The sequence below is a fragment of the Dermacentor andersoni genome, chromosome 1 (genome assembly GCF_023375885.2).
Source record: "Dermacentor andersoni chromosome 1, qqDerAnde1_hic_scaffold, whole genome shotgun sequence".
NCBI classification, from domain to species: domain Eukaryota; kingdom Metazoa; phylum Arthropoda; class Arachnida; order Ixodida; family Ixodidae; genus Dermacentor; species Dermacentor andersoni.
This window is the reverse complement of record NC_092814.1, coordinates 153,151,567-153,176,250: the sequence shown is the minus strand read 5'-3', so window position 1 is coordinate 153,176,250 and position 24,684 is coordinate 153,151,567. Positions and strand designations below refer to the sequence as shown.

The 24,684-nt window shown below is 44.0% G+C and overlaps 1 protein-coding gene across 2 annotated transcripts in view; it reads left to right on the top strand.

Annotated features, from left to right (window-relative positions):
- The window catches only part of c11.1 (maestro heat like repeat family protein c11.1), a 213,933-nt gene that overhangs the window by 155,303 nt on the left and 33,946 nt on the right, over positions 1-24,684 (top strand). For both annotated transcript variants that reach the window (XM_050194373.3, XM_055062171.2), the window contains exons 29-31: positions 6,612-6,805; positions 8,509-8,646; positions 17,890-18,154. In XM_050194373.3, the coding sequence (XP_050050330.1) occupies positions 6,612-6,805; positions 8,509-8,646; positions 17,890-18,154 (597 nt within the window). The remainder of the gene's footprint in view (positions 1-6,611; positions 6,806-8,508; positions 8,647-17,889; positions 18,155-24,684) is intronic.

The following is a 24,684-nucleotide window of genomic DNA, read 5'->3' as shown; positions in this document are numbered from 1 at the left end:
CTATTTCAAGTTGCTCTTGCTGAGTGCAGTCGCTGACCGAAATTGGGGAGGTGGGAGGGAGCTCCACAAGTGCCGGAACTCTGCTACTATTGCCATAATTCTAGCCCATTAGTGCAGTGTAACGTTAAATCGCTGATAAGGTCGGTGGGTACGATCATATTGACATAAAGCTTCCTGCAGCAGCTTATTACCAGCCACTCCGCCAGCCATTGGTAAATTTATTTCACAGCGCTACTGCCTAGACCGCTAGGCCTAACCAGTGCTGCTTTGTTAAGAGTCTGCAACCGAAGTTCTGGTTCGGTGTTGTCGGAGTTGGAGCGGTCGTAGTCGTTGGGAGGACCTTGGGAGGAACTAGGCGAGCAGGGTTCATTTGCAGTATTTACATATTAAGCAAGATACATTGGCAGTCTAGCGTGACTCCCAAATGGAGCCCGCAAGACGACGCATACAGCAAACAGCTTACGAGCACACAGCTCACTAGTACATTTCGAGCATGACAACGAGTACACAGCTCACTACGACGAGCACAGAACTCACGAGTACATTTCGAGCATGACAACGAGCACGCAGCTCACTAGTACATTTCTAGCACGACAACGAGCACGCAGCTCACTAGTACATCTCGAGCACGACAACGAGCACGCACTAGCAGCCGGCAAACGCTGCTTATAAGCTCTCCGCTCGACGTCATAGTTCGACATCATCGTTCGACGTCACTGAAGATGACCCGCCCTTTTGAAGGACGATGACGGCCTCTCTACTTGGATGCGGGCCTCTCTACTTGGATGAGGGCCTCTCTACTTGGACGATGACGGCCTCTCTACTTGGATGAGGGCCTCTCTACTTGGATGAGGGCCTCTCTACTTGTAGGACAATGACGGCCTCTCTAATTGGATGCGGGCCTCTCTACTTGGAGGAGGGCTCACAAACATGTGTTGCACAGGTTTCAGTGCTGCACACACACACAGGTGTAAAGGTCCGGAGCCGACGTCAGAGGGGCTTCGTAGAACTCTGCTACGTCCCGGGTGGCGCGGCCGGGTACCACATTCCTGAGCTGACCCCGCGCCACGTGGCTGCCTGTTTATTCGCAGTTCTCTGAAGTGCGCCCCGTCCGGTTGGATAGGAACACGTGCAGCGGGCTGAAATAGCTGGCACGTTGTCACCCCGTACGGCCATTCCTTATTAGCAATGATAGAATGTGTAAGCGCGGCTGAAGGAAGACGTAGAAAGAAACAGACACACAGAGACAGCGCTGTCTCTGTGTGTCTGTACTGTCTATCATGGATTCAAACCAACTAGCCCGGCAACATGTTCTAACTAAATTAACAAGCACGGTGTCACGCGCACACAGGTAAACATGAACACATCTGACTCGATGAGCATAGAAACTCACTGTCAAAATGTTGGAGTGAGGAATCACGGCAGCAGCAGTGATCGAATTGAGCTTTGTGCATCTCTCGCTTCAATGCGAACGAAACATCGAAAGCACAGCTCATATGAAGCTACCAGCACTATGTGCACTCTGCAAACATCACAGATCACTTTGAAGATGAAGCCCGCACGGGCACGTACTTTGGCCACATCGCAGATCGCTTTCAAGATATGGCGTCCACATGGCCATGGCGTAAGCAGCAGCTTCCAGACAAGAACCCGCCCCACCCTCCCTTGCCTTACCGCCGTGTTTCACGCGCGACAGGAGAGGATGTGCTTCCAGTCCGCCTTCCTCGCTCGCGCACACGAGATTGAGCTGCATTCGCCGGCTTACCCTCGCATGCTTTCACTCGCACATACAGCATACGGCACGCGGCGACGATTTTATCGCCCTTGGACTTTATACGGAGCCTCATGGCGATGTCGACGGCGGAAATGCGCCTGGAGTGTCCATGTAATTGCTATAACAATAAAAATGGTCAGCCAATGTACTTAAAATTTTTGCTACCAGAACGCACATTTTTAGCCACGTGGAAAGAAACATTTGCTTCGCTATAGCAGATGCCATGTCAGATCCTACATTTTCGGTTTCATCACACTAGGGGAATACTCCATTGAAATAAAGCATGACTAACCAAAATTTAGATTTGCTTTGTTCTACCCAATAATTCATTCTATATTCATGTTCACTATGTCGAGGTTCAACTGTATGTTGCTGTAGTGAAATCCTGTTATGTTCCTTGCTGTTGCATTTTCCCCACTGCCACATCTCGTTTTCTGTATCTTTACCACAATTGACTCCTGTGTATTATGTTCCCATTTATATGTCTCCATTCTGTAATGTTCCCACATCTTACGTTGTATTTAAATGTGGTGATCATGTAAATTTAGCAGTGCAGAGGGAAATTGAGAAGTATGAAAGGCCGGAAATATGCGATCGTCAGTCCCAGTAAACGTGTGATGACACAGTTTCAATTCATTTCAGCTTTCTAAAGTCAGCTTTGCCGCAAAATAGGCATGTTATGCGGTGAAGCATATTAAGAGTGAGAAGGGGCTATTGTCAAGAAACATAGTATGTGCTTCTTAATTTTACACCCGCACCCTGATATTGCTGTGGCGATTCAGGACCTTCCTCACTGTTACGTTTTTCTGTGCTCCATTGAAAAATATATCAACAGGGTTCTGTTGTATATGGCTCAGATATTTGCCATATTTCTGCAAAGTCACGCAGGGCACTCGTAAGCTGGCAGTTTGTTGTCTGGAGGCATTTCGTTTTCTATTTACTGATTTTGCTACTGGGCAGTGGTGATATAGAGTCGAATCCAGGACCCACTACTGCACAGTTTGAACGATTACTCAAAGGTCAGAACACAATATTGAAAAAGCTGTCATCAATTGGGAACAAGTGCTCCGCTGAAATAGAACTGAAGGCTCATATTGTGTCATCAGAGGAAACAATCACGTGTGGATGATATTCATTCTACACTGGCTAACGTTGAGGTACTGCAGCGTCAGAATCAGGCATCATTGTCGGCTTTTGGTTCAAGAATTGACGATATTGAGAATCATCAAAGGCGGGATAATCTACTTCTTTCATGGCCTTGAAGATAGGGACACTCGCAAAAATGCAACTAAATTAAGTGAACTTGCCTCAACTCTGTGCCATACGAAATTGGAACTTATGCTGTTGGAATCAATTGAGCACGCTCACAAGATAGGAACCTGTCGTGCAGATTAAGCATGCCCAATTATACTGCATGCCCAATTATACATTCTCCTTCGAAGAATGCCAACAAGTGTCAACTAGTGCACGTAAGTTAAAGGGCATGAACCATAGCATTTTGGACGATTTTTCACACGTCGTGATTGATAAAAGAAGCCATTTATGGTATTTCATGAAGCAGAATAGGCAAGAAGGTATAAAAGCGGTACTAAAGTTTGATGCTCTGAACATGGACAACAAACGCTATCAGAATGATGCTGTGACCAACAAAGTGAAGCAGATGTGACCATCACTAATTACTGAGATAAAGGAAATGCTCAGTGTTCTGGTGATAAACTGCAGGAGCATAAGAAATAAAGTTGATTCTTTCCATATCCTTGTTAGGTCAGTTGAGCCAACAATGTAGTTATTGGCACCGAGTTATGGTTGGACTCTAGCACCTGAAATTCTGAAGTTTTCCCAGATGGCTATCATTGTTTCAGACATGATCGGGGAGCAAGAGGGGTAGGATGATTTTATTCTTGTGAGCTCAATCTTATTGTGTGTGCTGCTGGAATGTTCTACAGCTGATTTTGAGTCTGTTTTTTGCAAAGTGAGGCTATCTAAGGGAAAAAGCTTAGTTATTGGATCATATTACCGTCCTCCCGGATCATCATACGACCTGTTTGTTCAGCTGTCCGCTTTCCTTGACACGCTTGAAAACAATAACGTAATAGTAGGGGGAGATTTTAACCTTCCGGATATAGACTGGTTATGTGGTGACCCTGTAGCGTTGGGCACTGGCCGTGTGCTTTCTGCATTTTTGGATCTTGTCTGTGATTTTACGTTTCAATAGTACATTTGTGATGCATCACGGAATGATTGCACAGGTCATGTACTTGATTTGCTCTTATGTAATGTTGCAAACATAATGAATGTAAATGGGCTTCCCGGCTTAAGTGGCCATCGTTTTTAGTGCTGATATAAACGTTAAATATGTGTCCGTGCCGAAAAAGGAACCCAGAAAGATTTACGTGTATAAGAGGGCTGATTTTGTTGCTATAATTTCTGCATTAAGTCATATTTTCCTACCTTTGATGCATTAGTTGATGAATTGAGCATTGAACAGTTATGGAAGCTGCTAAGACAAGCTTTTTGAATTGCACAATACTTTTGTTCCTACTCATGTTATCTTACCTAATGGTCAAAAAATAATCCTTGGTTTAATAATCAGCTGCGCACACTAATACAAAAAATTGGGAGAGTTTATCTCAAGTTTGGGAGAGCGAAGTCTCAGGATACTTGATTAGAGCTGAACTGTTTGAAAAAAAAAGTTTTCAAGGTCTTGCGGAGAAGGCCAAGCTTACTTATATTGAAAACCTTGGTATAAGGTTGCTCAATCATTCCAAAGAGTTCTGGAGATTTGTTAAGTGTAACGGTAAAGAAAACAATTCTGTTCCCCCCTTAAAGAGCCCCAAAACCGTAATTGATGATGATGAAGACAAAGTGAAACTGTTTAGCAATTTTTTCTTGTCAGTGTATAGACCAAAGAGTTCTCGCACTGCTAATGTGATCTTCCAGATGGACATTAATAAAATACCTGAGGTTATATTTGGCGTAGAAGGTTTGCATAAATTCCTGCAGGAGATGAAGCCGATGACTGCTTATGGCCCTGATTATATTCCAGCAGCGATTCTTAAAAACTGTTCTGGAATATTGAGTTTTTACTTTTCTTGGTTATTTGCAAAGTGTTTATCTGAGTCTTGTTTACCGCGTGATTGGAAGCTGGCACGGGTTGTACCCATTCACAAAGGCAGATCGAGAACTGCTGTTGAGAGCTACAGACTGGTGTCTTTAACAAGTATCACATGCAAGGTAATGGAACATGTAATTTAGACTTCAATCATGTAGCATTTAGTTAAACACAATATTCTAAGCTCTAGTCAGCATGGTTTTTGACAAGGTTTTTCATGTCCTACCCAGTTAGAATTCTTTCATGATCTGGCCTCGGCAATAGACAAAACCAAAATTATAGACGGCATATTTCTACATTTCAAAAAATCCTTCGATGTGGTTGCACATGATCTTCTAATCTCAAAACTCGGGGCCTACAAATTGGACAACAGTGTCATAGCTTGGATTGCCGAGTATCTTCGCACAATACAGCAGTCTGGAGTGTTCAACGGTTTTTCTTCTGTATATATTCCAGTAACCTCGGGTGTTCCTCAGGGATCAGTTTTGAGTCCCCTTTTATTTTTACTATTTATTAATGATATTGAAACTGACCTTCCGTCTTCATTTAGAATGTTTGCAGGTGACTGTGTCATAGAGTCAGAGATATTGCATATGACAATTCATCATTACAGACTGATTTAGACATTATAGGAACATGGTGCAATATGTGGGAATTGTCACTAAATGTTCAAAGATGTGTTCACGTCACCTTTTCAAAGAAGCATGCATTTCAGCCATGTACTTATACCTTGAGTAATATGGCATTAAAAAAAGGTTGACGAATACAAATATTTAGGAATTTTAATGAAGCCTGATTTAACATGGAACAGGCACATTACGCATTTTAAGAATAAGGCAATAGGTACATTGGGATTCCTGCCCTGTAATTTCAGTCAGTTACCGGATAAGTTGAAACAGTAATCGTATTTCACTTATGTTCGTAGTATATTTGATTATGGTTGTCTGTTGGGATCCATACACGGCTGATCTCATGGAACACCTTGAAAGCATGCAGAATAGGGCAGCTAGGTTTGTTCTTAATAATTATAGTAGAAAATTAAGTATGACAGAAAGTAAAATTTAATTATCGTGGCAAGCATTAAAAGACTGACGAAAAAAATCTCAGGTTGAAATTTTTTCACACTGTTTATTATTCAAAAACAGGGATTGAGAGAGAAAGATATATTAAGTCGCCTACTTATATGTCGATGAGACGGGACCATGCACTGAAAGTCCGTGAGTTCCCTTTCAGGGGTGACGTCTTTAGGTATTCTTTTTTTGTTTGATCTATAAGAGAATAGAATGCTCTTTCTCTTGACATTGTTAATATTGAAAACAATGGTGCATTTTATCACACTTTGTGTATGTGATCACTTGTTTATTCCTTCACACTGTAATCCCCCCTGCTGTAATGCCCACATTACAATAAATAAATAAATAAATAAATGTGGAGCATATTTTTTCTTCCATCATCATGTGTAGTATTGCTTTATCTCGTGTATCTGCAGTTTTTCTTTGGTGCATCAGATACTATTTGCTGTCAGCTTGTAACAAATATGTGTTTAAATTTATGCAGGTAACATCTTTGGTCTTGCTGCATAGCTTACTTTCCTCTTTATCCTTATGAGCACTTGTGCTGTGAATTTTTAGTGGTTTGTGCAAGCTTTGGAGTATTATTTTGACTGATACTGCAAGGAGCAGGCATATACAAGCTGTTTATTCTGTCGCTTTATTTTACTTGCAGGCCATCTGTGCCCTGCAGGAGATGTTCAACACTGCTGAGATGGAGTCCTGTGCTAAGGAGGCATTTGGCCATGTTTTCTCAGCCCTCCTGTTGGCCGCAGCCAGCTATGTTGGCGTCAGTGCAGTGAGCTTTGTTACAACAAACACTGCTAGCAAGCAGGAGTCCGGAGCCAGCCCTAAACTGCTTCCACTACGGTGCTGAAACCCTTGCTCTTCTTTTGAAAGCAGTATCCAAGAAATATGTGTTGCTTGTTTGGTTTTTTTCACTGTGACATTTAAAAATTTGTGTTCCCAGTAGTGGTGCATTCATCCCATGCTGTTTTTCTTCTGTTCTTCAATCTGAAGCAGCAGTGCAATGCTGCATTTCTACATGAATATGGCTGCGTGAATATAGCAAGACTTCAATATAATGAAGTTCTGGATATAATGAATTATTTAACTTTCATAACGTCGTGTCCATAGAACACCATGTATTTAGAACCTCAGTATAACGAAGTGTGTGTGTATGTGATTTCAATATAACGAAATTTCACTGCCACTGCAAAAGAATGCTAAGACAATAAAGGGAAATTTCTGCGAATGCAGATGGTGAAATGATTGAATTTCAAGTGAGCGCTTGCTAATGCACCTCTCGAATCGCGCGCTGCGCGACAAGAGCGACCGCCGAAGTGGAGCTGCATCATGCTCCGTATAAGTTTGTCCAAGTGCGATAAGATTCTATTTTGCACTGTGCACTGTATGCTTTAGGTGTGAATGAAAGTGCGCAAGGGTGAGACAAGAAAGATGGTGGCTTCATGAGTGCCGCCTTACCATGCGAGCATAGGGAAAGAGGTGGAGGGGAGCGAGCTCACAGTAATGCGATCAAGCACGCGTGAAGGGGGGGGGGGGGCGCAGAGTGAGAGGTAAGTTGGCGCACGTCTCAATATCTGGCTCGCATCTTGGCCGTGGCTGCATATGGCTGTAAGCGTGACAGAGCTCATACGCAACCGCGCACCCTGCTTTAGAGTAATCTGCTGCGTGTGCCAAGAGTGGGCATGCCGAGACGGCGTGGCACCATGTAAGCTGTCTTACCGTGCGTTTAGTATTATAGGTTGCGTAATCTTGAGTTTTGGTGACCCGTTGGAGTGAGAGGCAGCCGAAGCATTCGCTTACTGCTGCCGACACTTTTCCTAATAGCAGAGTGCATGCAAAATTGTGGTTGGTTTAGCTTAATTTACACCGCCAAGAAGATATTGTCGACGTATGGGCCGTGAAACCGTATCATTCATCGCCGATTCCCAAATTTATCAAAATGAATTGTTTTCTCATTCAACTTTGCTTTTTTTGATTGCCGGATAATTCTGAAAATTGTGCAGCCCTTTTCCGTGTAAGAAAAATCGATCGGCGACTGTGCTTATTTGCATAAAAGGTCGATTTTCAATAGAACAAAATTTCGATGTAACAAAGTAATTTGCCAATTTTACCGACTTCGTTATATTGAGGTTTAATTGTGTATCAGTACACAGCTCACCAGTAGCAGTAGTTCTTGAGTAGGCACTTCTATATAGACATCAGTGCAAACCTATATGTACTGAAATTATATTAAGACAGACACCACTGACTACTCTGAGCACACATAAGCAAGGCAAAAGCCATAACAGTGATAACTGCTATGGGCTCTTGTTTTACATTTAAGTAGCTATGACTGTTCTATAGCTGTTCGATTCCATGTAGTCCTGCATTTTGACAAGGTGTTGGGTCTCCATACTCATGTCAACCTTTTCATTGTTGCTGCTTTTTATTGCAAAAAGCAGTAAACATTGTGACAATACAGTGTTCCAGTTGCATGTCATTTATTGTCAAATCTCATCCTAGTGGTTCATGGACTGAAAGCATCTCACATACTGCCATGTTTACAGATGTGCTCTTCAGGCATTTGAGGCCTTCCTAAGACGGGCAGGTCAGGAAGAAATTGTGGCCTGTATGGAAAAGGATGGCCACTGGGACAACATGGAGCAAGATGACGTTTTTCCAGATTCTATTACTGTGTTGGCTGGGTGAGTTATCTTTAAAGTTGGCAGATGCTCACAAAAGGATATTTTAGGGGTGTGTGAATACTCAAATATTCGATTTTGAATCGAATAGTGAATGCTCGAATAATTCGATTCGTGAATTGAATATTGAATACAGCCGAACCCGAATATATCGAACCCGTTTACATCGAATTATTCTATATATCGAACAATTTCTGGTCACGGTATAGTTACAATGAGTATATATAGCAAAAATTACGCTTACATCGAACAAATATTGCAGTGACTCCCGATATATCGAACGTCAAACGGCGGAAAAGTGCCCCCAGAAGTTGGCTTTCCCTCGCGGTAGCGGGGAAACCCGGCGGCGCGGCTCCATCCAACCGCTCTCCCTACCGTGACCGCGCTGCCTCGGGCTGTTCGGGCGAGCCGTCGACTGTCCCCCTGTCGCGCATAGTGGAGTCAATTAGGCCACATCCTCCCTCTTTCTCTATCATCTTTCACTTGCCACCCCCTCTCCCCTGACGACGCTTCGCTGTGCTCCCTCACGGGTTGCAGAATCAAGCGTCCTTCCTTTCTTTAGATCGCTATCTAGCGACACCCCCCAGCAAAAAATGATCCTGGCCCGCCTACAGCGCTTGCTCAGACAGCCAATCAGAGGCTCTTGTGCTCTCATCGTGCAAGATGGCGAAAGTGCGAGTTGTCTGGCTGCTTCTCTGGTTTATCGTGTTTGCGCGGTTGTGGGCCTTCTCCCGCAGTGTTGCCGTGATGAAGTGGCAGAATTCGCCTTTCGTCGTGAAGCTCGAAATCATAAATCGCGTCGAAGGCGATGAGAAGTTGGATGTCCCCGCAGCGTGCAAGATTCCGAGGAGCACTCTCGGTACGAATAGGGCTAAAGTGGCCAGACTCGCAAACCGGTGTGCATGGCGCCCGACGCGTACGCACGGCCGTGTACGAGGGGTTCTTCATACGTGCCGGTTTCCGCGTGCTCGGTGAGGACTGTAAATTCTGATGAATGCGACGAAGCCGTTGCCGGTGTTGCCGAAGTTTGGAGCGAGCTGTCAAAATTTCCGGGACATTCGAATCAACTGTGGACGAGTTTGTGAGTGCAGATGATGGTGTCGCGACCACGGTAGAGCCCGGAAACGAAGACTACATCGCCGACCTCGTACCGAGCACAAATGAAAGTAGGCACATTGAGGAAAGCAACTACGGTCCTTTGCCCACATCCTCCGAAGTGATTGGTGCACTCGCATTAGTCCGGTGCTTCTGCGCGAATGCGGAAGGTTGCGGCCTCAGCTGCTCCGACTCCTTAGACAACGTGGGGAAGTGCGTGCGTCGCAGGCAGCGAAATTGCCCAAGCAGAAGAAAATGCAGGACTAATTTATGCCAAACTAAGCTAGTTTCGTTAATAAAGTGATTTTATAAATGGTATGTGCTTTTATGACATCCAATTATTTAGCAGGCTTATATCGAATTATGCTCTATATCGAACTGATAGGCGTTTTTTTGCGAGTTCGATATAGCCGGGTTTGACTGTATTCCATTTTTCGAATATTGGTACGTTTGGTGAATATCCCGGCCGTGGTCGGTGCCTTGACATATTCAAGCATTCTAACACCGCGCAATCTTTATTGGTACAAAGTTCGACCAGGTTGACAATACTGATCGAAACAATTAACGCTACGTGAACAGAGTGAACAAAAGCAGTGCATGTGGAAAGCACGGAAGCATGTGTGAAGATCGGGCCAGTTAGCCAGTGGAAGGCACGCTAATTACATTGAATACGCGAGTTCACTGTTCATGCACGCAAATTCACACAGTTTGGTGCTTTCTATCTCCACACGAGCACATAGACGAACTTGACACGCATGCTCGTTGTAGTCGCCAGTTGGTCAACCATGGACCTGAACACCAATTTAACAGCCATCAATTTAACCTGTACGTGTTATTTTGTGAACAGTCACTGATGAACCATCCTTAGGAGCATATTAGTGACAAGCTTTATGCTATGGTTTGCGGCCCATTATCACATTGGCACAGCCACACCATTGGCCACACTGTCTAGCCCATTAGGCCTAATCGGAACTGCGTTGTCGGGTGTCGGCGACTCAAGTTACGGTTACCAAATCAATGCAGATCTAGTCACAGCAGTCGCACAACCCTCAGAAAGCCGACAAACCACCTCATCAACGAAAGCGAGAGCATGAGATCACTTGTATGTTCATGGCCGCCATCTTTGCAAAGTACCATACAGTGGCGCCTTATTCCAAACGCCATTTGTAGGTGCACAACGGTCTCTTTTCGTAGCTTCGAGCGACCCATCACTGGATTATACACGGTGGGTTTGAAAATATTGTGCGACAGCAGGCGGACCCTCTGCAGTGTCAGACGCATTTGACCCTCTGCTGACCCTCTGCTGCAGACGCATTTACAAATACAGCAGATGGACGCGGACGAAAATAAGAAAAGAAAATATGCAAAAGAAAGAGCCTCCCCCCCCTCAGGTGTCATTGCCAGATTTCTGTCACCCACATCATTTGAGGGTCCTTTTGCATTGCCTCTACCTTTTTACTTAACATTTTATTGTGGTTAAAAGCTTACTGCATCATTGTTGACATGAATGTGCACAACCTTTAATTCATGCTTTCATTTATTATTGCAAATCCTGACAATAGGAGGACAAGCACATTAGAAGCACCAGCAGCAGCTACCTCATCCGTATTTTCTCACTTCAACATTTTTTAAACTTTCCACTGTAAACACCTTGCACAGACACAATACATTTAAATATATACACAGGACAAAGTTTATTATATTTTTTAAAGAGGAGGTAGTCAACTAACAATTTTTTCTAATAGCCTATGCCTAGAGAAAGAAGATGTTGCTGTATGTTGACCTCATTTCAAATTGCTTTGCGTCCTTTTTTGACCTTAAAGAAAATTGGCAGACTTCAGTCACCCCTTCGGCAGTCTTTTATCAGCGGTGTGTCTCAACATTGATATATGTCTCAACATTGCTTCTCTTTCCCGTAAGCAAGGCTGATGACTCATTAAAAAAGAAATACTCTTTTAATAATTTACAATGTTTATAAGGGATGGAAACATCGGCACTTGCATGCAGTGTTCATAAAGTAGACAGATTCATTCAAAATCCGAATCAATAGCAGTCATGCGCAGCAGTGCTTATACTCGAACTCAGTTAAAAGAAATAGGGATAAAAAAGACACAAAAAGAGAGACTGCAGTTTCACCGGAAAGGCGAAGCAGTATATTAGTGATAGCAAAGTACAAGACATTTACATGAAGGAAGATTACACCACCGAGAGGTGCCATATTCTTGGTGGTGTTAGAGGACTCCAGGTTGTGAAATTGAACTGTCCCCTACGATGAGGTCTTGTAAATATTCATATATGGCCGTCAATACATATACAGTAGAACCTCGTTGATACATTCCCGTTACGTTTGTTTTCCCAGTGCCAACGTTAGTAATTGAGAACACAAAAAATTACCCAATCAAGTTTTGTTTATTTTTTACTGGTTCATACGTTCCCAGAAAACACGATTTTTCAACACCAACATTCAGTACATCTCCAAACTGTGATTGTATGATACGTTTTCCAGCTGCTAGACCCAGTTCTTCCCAGTTCCTTCATGAGATCACCTTTAGCTGTTATCGGTGCAACTCGAGGTCGGCAGGAATCTCGTGGAATGATACCCCGGTGTTCTTCTTTCTTGCATTTGATGTGCACATAGGCTCACAGCAGTACCTCATGACGAGCACTGTCCATACACAAAACGGGAGCAAATCAAACTTCAGGGCATCTTCCTGCACATGTCGACACCAGTGAATAAACTATTACTTTGCTTATCACACGCGAACGTATCCCGCAAGCCTGTACATGGCTTGCGTGTCAGCCGGCAGCACCACGAGAGGCAAGTGCTGGCAAATGGGAAAGAGCGTGATTTAGCAGGAGGGGCTCTTTTCACAGGCATAGTTAATAAAGGAGGCATTGCTTCGATTAATGCCGTTTCGTACCCACAGTCATGGAAAAAAGTCAGGAAAAATCTGATGACGAAGGGTTTTTGTTCTGAAATTTCAGTTTTTGTTATACATTGATTCCATGGGGTAAGCGGCGGTGCCACAAAGGCATCAAAATTATCGGTCATCTCCGAAAAATTGGGAATCCCAAAAATCGGTCATTGACTGTATTGCTCATTTTAGTTAATAAATGAAAAATATGTATGTCTGTGATCTCAAAGAGACGAAAAAAAAAATAATTTCATCTTTGCACTGCCTGTCTAAATGCAACAATTGCACATTGCTGCGTCTGCTGCACGTGGCCTCCTAAATGCGTAGTGTAGATACTGCAGCCACCATGTGGTGTCGCCACGAGCCATCTCGCTTTCATCCTTTGGGTGCAACCAGCTCGGCGTTGCCCTCACGCGCCCCTTTGCTGTCTCCCCTGTGTAGCTTCCAGAGCACTAGTAGAAGTGAAATGAGGAAGAAAGCCACTGATAGGTCTGATAGCCACATCAAACTTTGCTTGTCCTTGAACAATCAGAAAAAATTTTGCAGCAGGAAATTCGTGAGAGGACGTAATTTAATGGTGATGTAATTCTATAATTAGTTAATTAGTTATAAAAGTGTTTCAGGTACCCTTTAAAGGGCAGCACTGGCAATTTTTCAATGTCCACTGACCTCAATAAAATTTTGAATATACGTTCTCTATTGCACTCCAATTATCTGTGCCAAACGATATAACTGCAAGTCATTTATATTTCATGAAAATGAATTTTGAAGATTGGCTGCATGTTCCCAACTCATTCCCACAAATGTATGACATTTTACTGGCCACCCTGTGTTTGTGATGTCAGTCACTACACCGCCACTTCACCCAGAAATGACAAGCCGGCTTCTTTTCTTATGAGACAACGGCCGACAGTCATCGTTTTGAGACTTAATAAACCGGTACTTCTCTTCTTCTTTCCATAGCTCAATGCATTACACTTGGGCACGTCAACTGCCTCACGTGACAGCAGCAGGGCAAAAGCAAACAGCAATCATTCAGCATTCATATCTTTGCTGAAATCCCCTCTGTCTAGTTTGAAAGAGCTAGAAAAGATCTCCATGTTGTCAGAAGACATCGGCTTCACTTTTTTGGCATTAGCACCATGCATACTGTGTGTTTAGCATGCGTTCTGCATATTTACATTACACTAGTGTAGGGCTTGACGTCATTTACCCATTGTGACATCACATGAAGCAGCTACCTGTTTTGGTTTCAGTACTTTGATATTTATTGGATATTTAAAATTATCGATGAATTTATAAGCAAATTGAACCACCCTGCCGGTGATAGGACTGTCAATGCCTTTTCAAACTGACAATAACAATCCTAATACAATCCTAATACCACTTAAGTGTTTTGGACAAGAATAACTTGTCAACATGATCCTGGTTAATTTTGCTTTGGACAAGCTCAGCTTATCACTGACAATAATTTAATTTTTAAAGCAGTTTGGGCGAACTCGGCACGTGAGCTTAGTTTTTCTTTCTACTACACAGACTGCTGCAGTGCCAGCGTTTGAAATCTGGTTTTATTTTGCTATTTTTTGTTTTACTACATTGTTGTCAGCACATTTACGGTGCCTCAAAGGCTGCGTTGATTCAGTCTTCTATCTGGCTACCATCTATGTTGTAGATGGCAGCCATTTCGTTAACACTGGAGCGGTGCATTTATTGCAGTATTTGTTTTCTAGTACATAGATGGCAACACTCTGTAAGCACTCAAAGACCGCATTTTTGGAATCTCGCATTTTTTGCGCCTTTTGGAAGATTTGGACCGATGGTGTCTGCCACTGAAAGCTTGCACGCGAGCCGCGTGTCCAAAAGAAATCCACTGCTTGACTCTCAGTGAATGTAAGAGTGAAAGCGATTCACTAGTTTTGCTCTTCAAGCGAAGAGGATGATGGTAGTCGTCTTCTCATTACTTCTTCTACTGAAAGTGATGATTCGGAAAGCGAAAACGACATTGACTTGGCCCGACAGTGGTGCAGCGTGGATGCTGACAGCCCCCCCTCCATGTTCATAGGAGGACTGTCTTGTAAGAAGGCATGAAAACTCTCTTTGGTGAAGAAGCTTGCTTTGCAGAATACAGTAGAACCTCGTTGATTCGAAGTACGTCTGACCGCAAAAGATCTTCGAATTAACTGGGTTTTCGAATTATCAAAAAAGGACGAAAAACGAGAAATAAACGTACGAAATGTGGCTGTATCAACACTGCACCTTTATTTCGCCTGAAAAACGGTCACTTGAAGTACCGTATTTACACTACTGTAAGGGGACTTGAATGTAAGTCGACCCCCCATATCGCGTGACAGGAAAAAAGAAAGGAGAGCATGCTTGAGGGCGCATTCGATAACGAAAATTTATTAGTAGCTGACATGGTCACTGGACTACTCATCTTCACTAGTGCTGCCATCGTTATCGTTGCTACGGTTCCACAGCGCGTCGTCGTCCCGTGAAATTTCACATTTGGCATACGACCGCACCACGACATCTTGTGAAACAGCAGCCCACGCCGAATGCACCCAACCACACACAGCCGTCAGGGAGGCTCTTTTGACAGGTCCGGTTGGCGTGATTTCGCGGTCTTCTGCCGCCAGAAACTCGTACTCACAGCAGAGCAGGTCCTTGAAAGGCGAAGATCCAGGCTTGTTTCATGACCATGTCGCACTTCACTGGCAGGGACCGATTGCGCATTTCAGCGACATTCGCTGCAAGCTTAGCCTACAGCTCCGGAAAGCGTCCAGACTTCGGCACGTGGGAAATTCCTCACTTGCCGTCACAGGTGAAAATTTCACTTCGCTGCAGTCGCCACTCTCGCACCACCCGTTCAGAAACATCGAACTTGCGGCCCGTTGCGCAGTGATTTGTTTCTTCGGCGTAAAGGATGGCAGCCCTCTTGAATGCTGCTGTGAACGAGTGCCAAATGATTAGTGGGCCTAGAGCACTCATGATGACTGAGGAAGCATAGAAGTAGCACATAGCTGGCAGTCAAATGGAACGCGTCAAACCAATGCCTTTCGTCAAACTACAGAGATAGCTAAGCGCAACAGGCAGAGAAACCCGCGAGTGGTGTCTGCTCTTCCATGAACTACCGATGCTCCCCACAAGGGCCGCCGTACTGAGTGTGCCGCCGCAAATAGAACAGCGGCGCTTCCATCAACTATCGACACCCCCTCATGAGTGTTGTGTGCACTGTAAAACTCTAAAAAATGTTGAAAGACCCTTTCGAAAAGCGAACAAACATGCGGGATATCGAAAAGCTATGGGTAGGGCCATAGAGCAAACAAAATTCTAACTACGTTGTAGCTCCCGTTGGTCTCGCTTTTTTGGCGGTGCCATGTTTTGGTTTCGATTATAAGTCGACCCCCCACTTCAGATTTTCAAATTTAAAAAAAGTGGTCGACTTGCAGTCGTGTAAATATGGTAGTCATCGATGCGTGACTGCTTGGCGCGGTAGTTAGCCGCATCATAGGCTGCGTCTTAGTCTGCTTACAGTGCACAGCAATTCACTGTTACCGCCGCTACACTCCACAAAAATATGCACAACGTTTACCGGAAACAGAAAGTTGATTTAAAGTGCCGCCTGGTGGCCACTCCGGCAACTATACTAGCCTCAGAGACTGGCACACAAATTTTTGTTGTTGCGGATCACGGAGGCCATGGTTTAAACTGACATATTATCCAGATATGGGCACGCTGGCTGTTCAAATTATCCGGCAAAGTTTGCATGCAAACTGTTGGGACCGCCGAAAACCTTCGAATTACGCGGGATTTCGAATAAACCGAGTTCGAATTAACGAGGTTTTACTGTAGTTGATTTTGAAGCAGTGTAAAATAAAACATTTTTTCTCGTTTCCAACTGTATCATTCATGGCAATGACAAGTACAAATATATTAAAACCTTGTTAATTCGGATTTCACGGAACAGAATAAAATGTCCGAATTAACTGGATGTTGAATTATTGAGGGTATCAGGAAAACAATAAGCAAATGCTTACTACGTCAACATGCTTTTATTTACTGAATGAATCAGCCAATCTTGTTTCTATTTTTGCACGAAAGCAGTGCAGAAGCTGCAATTCTCATCATCTCATGACTGATTAGTGCTTGCAGCGGCGAAGGCCTCGAGACTTCCTTCACAGCGTGGCTGCGGTGCGCATCTTCATTTGAAACACGCTTTTCACTACCGCGCGCACATCCCAATTATTTTTTTGCCAGGGTCGCCAGGCCACTGCCCATCGCGATGTAGACGATGCTCTTTATCCTCGACAGCTTTGCACTGAGTAAAAACGAATCTACTGTTTGCTGCAACCTCTGCGGATGAAACCGCGGCCGCTGTCGACGGAATCATGGATGGCGCGCTTGCAATTCTGGAGGTGTGCAGCCGACGCACGCACTGAGTCACAACAGAACTTACGCTTGCTGCAACTGCGGATGAAGCAGCGGTCGCTATCGACGCGGTCACATGAAGCATGGTGACTACACAGTTATGAAGGCATGCGGCTGACATGCGTATACCAAGTTGAAATTACTGTTAGTGGCAACCGCTGTGGACGAAACCGCGGCCGCTATCGACGCGGTCGTGGCTGGCGACTGTGCAGTCATGAAGGCATGCGGCCGATGCGGTGCTGTGCTCGGCGGTAAGCACAAGAATGAAGGCTTCAAAGGCACAAATAGGCACAATGCATTCTGGCATTGCTGTCATTTGCATACGATTTCCACTGATCACTATGGTGATGCAAGCTCCACCGCTTCGTTTTGGTGGGCACCGTTTTCTGCTCTTTTGCATCGCACATTCGCAGCGCTCTGCACTTGTGAAGCTTTGAGAGTTGTCTGAATTAACCGATGTGCTCCCGCACACGTCCGAATGAACCAGAGTTTCATTGCATTAAGTAATGCATATGCCTGCCGGTACCAAAGGACAAGTCTGAATTATCCGATTTTCCTAATTAACAAAGGTCGAATTAACAAGGTTTTACTGTATTCTATAGTGAAGAGGTGAATGGTTTTCACAGTTAAAACGTGAAGCATATTGGCTGAAAGAGCTTTAGAAGGTTTGATAGAGGGAAGTTAGAAAATAAGCCGTAAATAAATTTAAAAGAAAGCAAAATAAGCTCACCTTAGGTCAAAATAATAAAACGTGGGGTTAAGCTGTAGGCCTCTTCTGAACAGTGGCTCCTCTTTTCTCGTTTCACAGACTTCTGTGCCAGCAGTGCCCTTGGCAGGTGGCAGGTGTGGTATCGGGCTTGCAGAACAGGCTTGGTGGCAGCCCATTGGAGACCCAGCGTCTGGCCGTGCTGGCACTGTTTGCTGAGCTGCTGAGCCAGCCTTTCGAGGGAGCACCCCTGCTGGCCGAGCCGCTCATGAACCACCTACTGGGCTCCTTATCTGACCCGAGCCTGGCTGTGCGCCGTCTCTGCCTGCGCAGTCTTGCCCACTTAGGTCGTGCTGAAGGGCATCTGGTAAGCCAGCGTGTGTTCTTAAACGCTTGCGGTCAATACTGCCATGAACATCTACGCACCTGTCAATACCATATGTGCGATCATGTGAGCTGGTTCCCAGCTGTTTCAGTGTGAAATTTTCATGCTGCATGATCAGAGACAGAATCTGGGCAGACGTTGAAATGTGCAATTTGAGCCGGTATTGTGGATTACATTTGTAGAATTACAAAATTTAAACTATGGATATGTAATCCAAACAATTTATTCATTCTTGAAATGGTCTGAAGCTTTAACTTGTTGGACATCTGCACAAGTCATACATATGGCGCTTTGCAGTGGGTGAAATAAGTGCTTAGATATACTGTATATGTGCTGTCTAGCCATGGCGTGCACTAGTCTCCATGGCACAGGTGAGGTCAGCACAAGTCTTTGCAAAAGCATATGCCACATATTTCTAAGTGCACTATTTGTTTGCCTACTTGAAATGGCTGATATATATATATTAGCGGGAAACTTGCTTTTGATAGCAGACACATATAAAGCATGCCTTCAGTCTGATGCTATGTACATTACATATTATTATGCATTGTATTTACACGATTCTAATATGCACTCTTTTATTAAAATACAGTAGAACCACATAATATCCACATAATACAAAAAACGTTGCGCGAATTGTTGCACATGAGGCACGAGACGCGCATCGAGCTGGTGGGGCTTCGGCAGCTCGAGGCACGTTTTGTTTTCCTATTGTGTAGTGTCTTAAAGGGACAGATAACCGCTCGGAACATATGAATCAAGATAAACCCTCTGATGGAATGATTCTCTAGAGTAGTGGCTAAAACGAGCCATGTTTTTCTCATTAAATGTGAATTCATATTTTTTGTTCATCACTAAAAGTCACGAAAAATGATCTTCGGCAAAAAAACCCCAGGTGGTTGAAATTTCCAGAGTCCCCCACTACGGCGTGCCTCATAATCAGAAAGTGGTTTTGGCACATAAAGCCCCATAATTTAATTAATTTTGATCTTCGGCACCTCATGTGGCAAAAACATGAAGCTGCATAAGAGGTCCACCACGTGACCTTCTACTAGTGTACGCGGTTACTGGTCTTTTTATTAGTATTGAAATGCAGTATACTTTTTACTGTTACAAGTTTTTCTTGACTTACAATGTGCAGATGAGCCTTCGTTTGTAGTGAGCAGAAAAGTGGCACTGCCTTCGTTTTCAATGTGTTGGCTTGGCTCATCTGTTGACAGAACAACAACGGAAGCCAGTTAGCCATGACGTGAGTGTGTACTTGGGGGAAAATACGATACAAAAATAACAAATGTCTGTACAACAATGTGAACTTATTGCACCAGCTTACTTTTTTTTTTTCAAAAGTGATTGAAAAGGTCAAAATGCAGGTGGTGAACCAGTTACACTCACTCCTATAAAAGCAGTACGATGGGTGGCTTTCACAATTTATGAGGGTGGCCGGATGTCAACATCGCTCACACTTCTCAGTGTTGCTGGAGGAGGAACTCTTACTTTTTTAGAGACTAGTAAGATAAAAAAATTCTGCTTACTAAATATCCATGCACTTCCGGAAGTAACCGCTGCAGATGTAAACACTACCGAGGGTGAGCTTTGCATTGTGTCTTAAAAAACTAGGTCCTTAAAAATCGGTTGTCAGTCCCAACGAAATCGAGCTGGTGAGCAACGCCAGTTGCCGCCGAAGCGAAATGTAACACTCACATCGCGCCACCTGCAGCAGGGAAGGTAGAAGCATTTGGATTGTGGCCTACTAAGAGCGGGCAAAATGCTACCAATGGCACTAGCCCGCCTCCCCACTGGCTGTAAAACGGATTGGTGAAGATGCTTATCACAATAGTTTTGGCAGCGATAACTGTGAATGAGGTGTGCGATGACTTGGGAGGAGATTTGCTGCTACTGGAATAAAAAAACTGAGTGCGCGCTGGCATTCTCACGTGAGACGGGCAGGGGAGTATTGCGTGGAAGCTGATGCGGCAGGCACTTACTGTTCTCAGTTGTGCGCGCCTCGAACCTTTTCTTGTTTACATGGAATCTAGCGGCCAGAAAACGTATCCGATCGCAGCCTGCAGTAAGGAACGATGGCGCGTTTGGGTTATCACCTATTAAAAGCGTGCAGTACGCTTACAGCGACACCATGCGCTCTGAAACAGATAGGCGAAGATGCTTAATTATCGCAATAAGGTTGGTAGTAATAGCCATGAATCGAGCATGCAGCGAACCTGGAGAAAATTTGCTGGTAAACAGGAATAAAAAAGTGAGCGTGCGCCGGTGACATAAGAAGGGCGGGCGAGTATTGCGGTGAAGCTGCCGAAGCAGGTGGCTACTGCTCTCTATAGTGCATTCCTTGCTCATTTTCTTGTTTACATGGTATCTAGCGGCTGGAAAATGTGTCATATGATCATAGTTATGCCAATATATTGAACATTGGTGCCGCAAGATCATGTTTTCCTGGAATATATAAACCTGTAAAATATAAGGATAGCTCGATTCGGTAATTTTTTGTGTGCTTGGTTGCAAACGTTGTTGCCGGGAAATCGTACGTAACGGCATCGTATAAATGAGGTTCTTCTGTAATGGTGCTGGAAATTGCCTGTGCATTACAATCAAAGAAGAAACCAAAACTGCGTTTGAAGCGTTGGCAATAGCTCACTGTCAGAGCCGACAAATGCAGCATCATCGCCATCACGAAATGGCGGCAGAGTATGTTTTCTTGAAGGTTGCTGTGGGTTTATTTTATGCTAGACAACAATCACTTTTGGAGATACTATCACATTCGCAAGGTGTCGTGCCACTTGACACCGGATGCACCAGCGTATGCGGCCACCAGAGTTTCTGGTGCTGTCCTGAGCTCGCTCGCTATCACAGGAATGCTGTCAGATGCATATTTCAACAAGTCCAATGCTGAGTCACGTAAAACCTCGTGGAAGTGATAGTAGTGATGTCTCTAGAAGTGGTTGCTCGAGAGTACAGTAAAACCTTGTCAATTAAGATTTCATTGGACTGAAAAAAAAAATGCCAAAACTAACCAAGTGTGAAATTATCAGGACTATCAAGATAACAATAAACAAATGCTTACTGTGTCAACATGCTTTCATTAACTGAAAGAATAGAACTATGTCATCGGCAAATCGAAGGTTGCCGAGATATTCGCCGTCTATCCTTGCTTCTAAGCCTTCCCAGTTTAATAGCTTGAATACTTCTTCCAAGCACACAGTGAATAGCATTGGAAAGATTGTGTCTCCTTGTCTGACCCCTTTCTTTATAGGTATCTTCCTGCTTTTCTTGTGTAGAATTAAGCTGGCTTTGGAATCTCTGTAGTACTATACGCCCTCCAGGGTATTTACATAAGCAGTCTGTACTCCTTGATTACGCAATGCCTCTATGACTGCTGGTATCTCTACTGAATCAAATGCTTTTTCGTAATCTATGACAGACATATAGAGAGGCTTATTGTACTCTGCGGATTTCTCGATAACCTGATTAATGACATGGATGTGATCCATTGTAGAGTATCCCTTCCTGAAGCCAGCCTGTTCCCTTGGTTGTCTAAAGTCCAGTATTGCACTTACTCTATTGGAGATTATTGTGGTAAATATTTTATGTAATACTGGGAGTAAGCTAATGGGCCTATAATTTTTCAATTCCTTAACGTCTCCCTTTTTTGGATTAGTATAATGTTTGCATTCTTCCAGTTTTCTGGGACCCTTGCAGTCGATCGACGCTTCGGATAAAGAGCCGCCAGTTTTCCAAGCAGTATGTCTCCCCCTCTTTGATTAAATCGACTGTTATTCCATCTTCTCCTGCCGCTCTTCCTCGTTTCATGTCTTGCAAGGCCCTTCTGACCTCATCGTTAGTTATAGGAGGAGTTTCTGTATCCTGTTCATTACTGTTTCTAATGGAGGTATCCTGACTCCTCTGGGTATTGTACCGGTCAGTATAGAATTCTTCCTCTTCTTTTACTATATCTTCGGGATTGCTGATGATATTACCCTACTTATCTTTCAGTGCATATTATCTTGGTTTTTCTATGCCAAGTTTCTTTCTCACTGAGTTCAGGCTGCGTCCATTATTTACGGCTTCTTCAGCGAAACCTTATAGTTTCGTATATCACTTATTTTCGCCTTGTTGATCAGTTTTGACAGTTCCACGAAATCTATCTTGTCTCTTGAGTTGGACACTTTCATGCTTTGTTTCTTTATTAGGTCCTTTGTTACTTGGGAGAGCTTGCCTACTGGTTGCCTTAACGCCTTGCCTCCCACTTCAATTGCTGCCTCTGAAGCCAGCCTAGTTACGGTTTCATTCATTAGCTCTATGTCATCATCATCTCAAGAATAAAGAACACTAGAACACCAGAATAAAGGCACAAATAAGTGTTCTGCCATTCCTGTCCACATATGATTTCTTCTGGTGACTATGGCAATGCAGACTCTGCTGCTTTGTTTTGGTTGGACACTAGCATTGCTTTTGCTCTTTCGCGTCGCATACTTATGCACCGCTCCATGCTTGCCTAGTTCTAAGAGTCATCTGAATGAACCAGTGTGCGGCCAAGTACGTCTGAATTAACGAGGGGTTGAATCGAATAATTAATGTACTATACGCCCACCAGGACCAGAGGACGGGTCCAAATGATCAGATTTTCCAAATTAACAAAGGTCAAATTAGCGAGGTTTTGCTGTACCACCTTGTGTGCTTGGTATTTGTGGAAATGGTGACGATGGTGTACCGCTTTCATCATGAAAGCTCATTTAATAGTTCCCCTTCTGTGAAAGGTAATTTCTCCACATCTTGTTTTTTCTGGTCGTGAACCTGGCAACTTGCTGAATGTTTCTGTTATAAATCAGGTACATGTTACTTTCAGGTGCATCTTATTTCAGGTGCGTTCTTACTTTCTTACTTTAAGCCTGCAAAAATTGCACGTACGTTAGATACTGTGGTGCACTAGAATGAAGTAAATACGGTATTAATATTTTCAAAAACTTCTTTGTCCTGATTTCATACCTTTCTTACTAGCAGAAGGTTCACCTTGTACATTAAAGCTAGAACTTTTATTCTGTGGGCATAGTGTGTGTGTCTGTGCAGGAGTTGAAGCTTGGAGATAGATCCACTGTGGTGACCTAGCGGCTATGGCATTATACTGCTAAGCACAAGGTCCTGGGATAAAATGCGAAAATGTCTGCATGCCATGCATTGGGTGTTATATTAAAGATATCCAGGGGGTCAAAATTAATCCAGAGTCCCCCACTACGGCATGCCTCAAAATTAGATCATGGTTTTGTCATGTTAAAGCCCAAAATTTATTCATAAATTTTTTTAATGGCTTGGAGGTACTTGGAATCACTGTAACCATATAAGTTCTTGATGCCCGTTTACTCAAAAACATGGGGTGTACACCTTGCTTTAAATACTCTCTGCCCTTTTATCTTACTTAAAGCAAAGAGGAAATATAACATTCACATTCATTTACCATAATAAATGTATGTCACACCTGAAAGTCCACAAGAGTAGTTATGAAATTTGGCTTATTACTTTTAGTTTATTTCATATTGCAGTGGTTGGTCATTTCTAAATTGTTAGTTCTTTAAGCCCTCCTGCAACTGTAGTAATACAGTGAAACCTCATTAAACCGTAGTTGGCTGGAGCACGGAAAAAGTACGTACAAAGCAGTAGTACTGCTTAACCAAAATAGCATGAGATCGCCCACTTACCTGTCAAGAACGGAACTCAGAGAGAGTGCGATGCAAGGGGAAAGAAACATGCAGTATTTATTCACTTTGTGTGACAAGTGTTATTTTCGTTTGATGCCGCCACGGCCTAGCAGCGATGACAGCGGCCTCAAACTTACTGAAGCTGCGAGCCAGCTTTTCAGCCCGCCCCCTCTTCTCGGCAAACACTCACATATCAGATTCCTCGTTGACGTTGCATGTTCTCCATGCACGCGGGCGGTAGTGCTGCAGAAGTCGCGGGGCGCCTTTTTTATTGCGGGGTGCTGTTCTCGTCATGACGATTGCATTCATGAGGCTGACGTAGCGCACAGCTTCTGCCACTGTCGGGCCTGTATCGCCTGTGCTGTCGCTTGCTGTGTCGTCCTCATCACTGTCGCTAGCCGACACTTTGGCAACAACAGAGGCAACGATGGCGAAAAGTCGAACCTCATAGCTGACATCCCTTCGCAGTCGCAGCAGCGCTGCCGAGCAACTTCTTCGCATTCCAAATGCCACACACCGTAGTCAACAGCAGATCCCTGTCGCGTGCTAGCGCCAACTTCTTCGTGTCACGTTTGATAGCATGAACGATGCCTAATTTTTCTTCTATGCTGAGCATCCGGCGTCTTTTTTTATCCGAGCTTCGGCATGACGCGAGTCCTCGCATGCACGACACCACAACTCTCTCTGGCACGCCGCCAAAATGATGTTGTAATGTTGATGTTGCTGTGGCTTCATGCACGAATGCACAGGGTGCTTGTTGTTCTGCTGGGCAGCTTGTTGTTCTGCTGGGCAGCCCGATAGAGACGA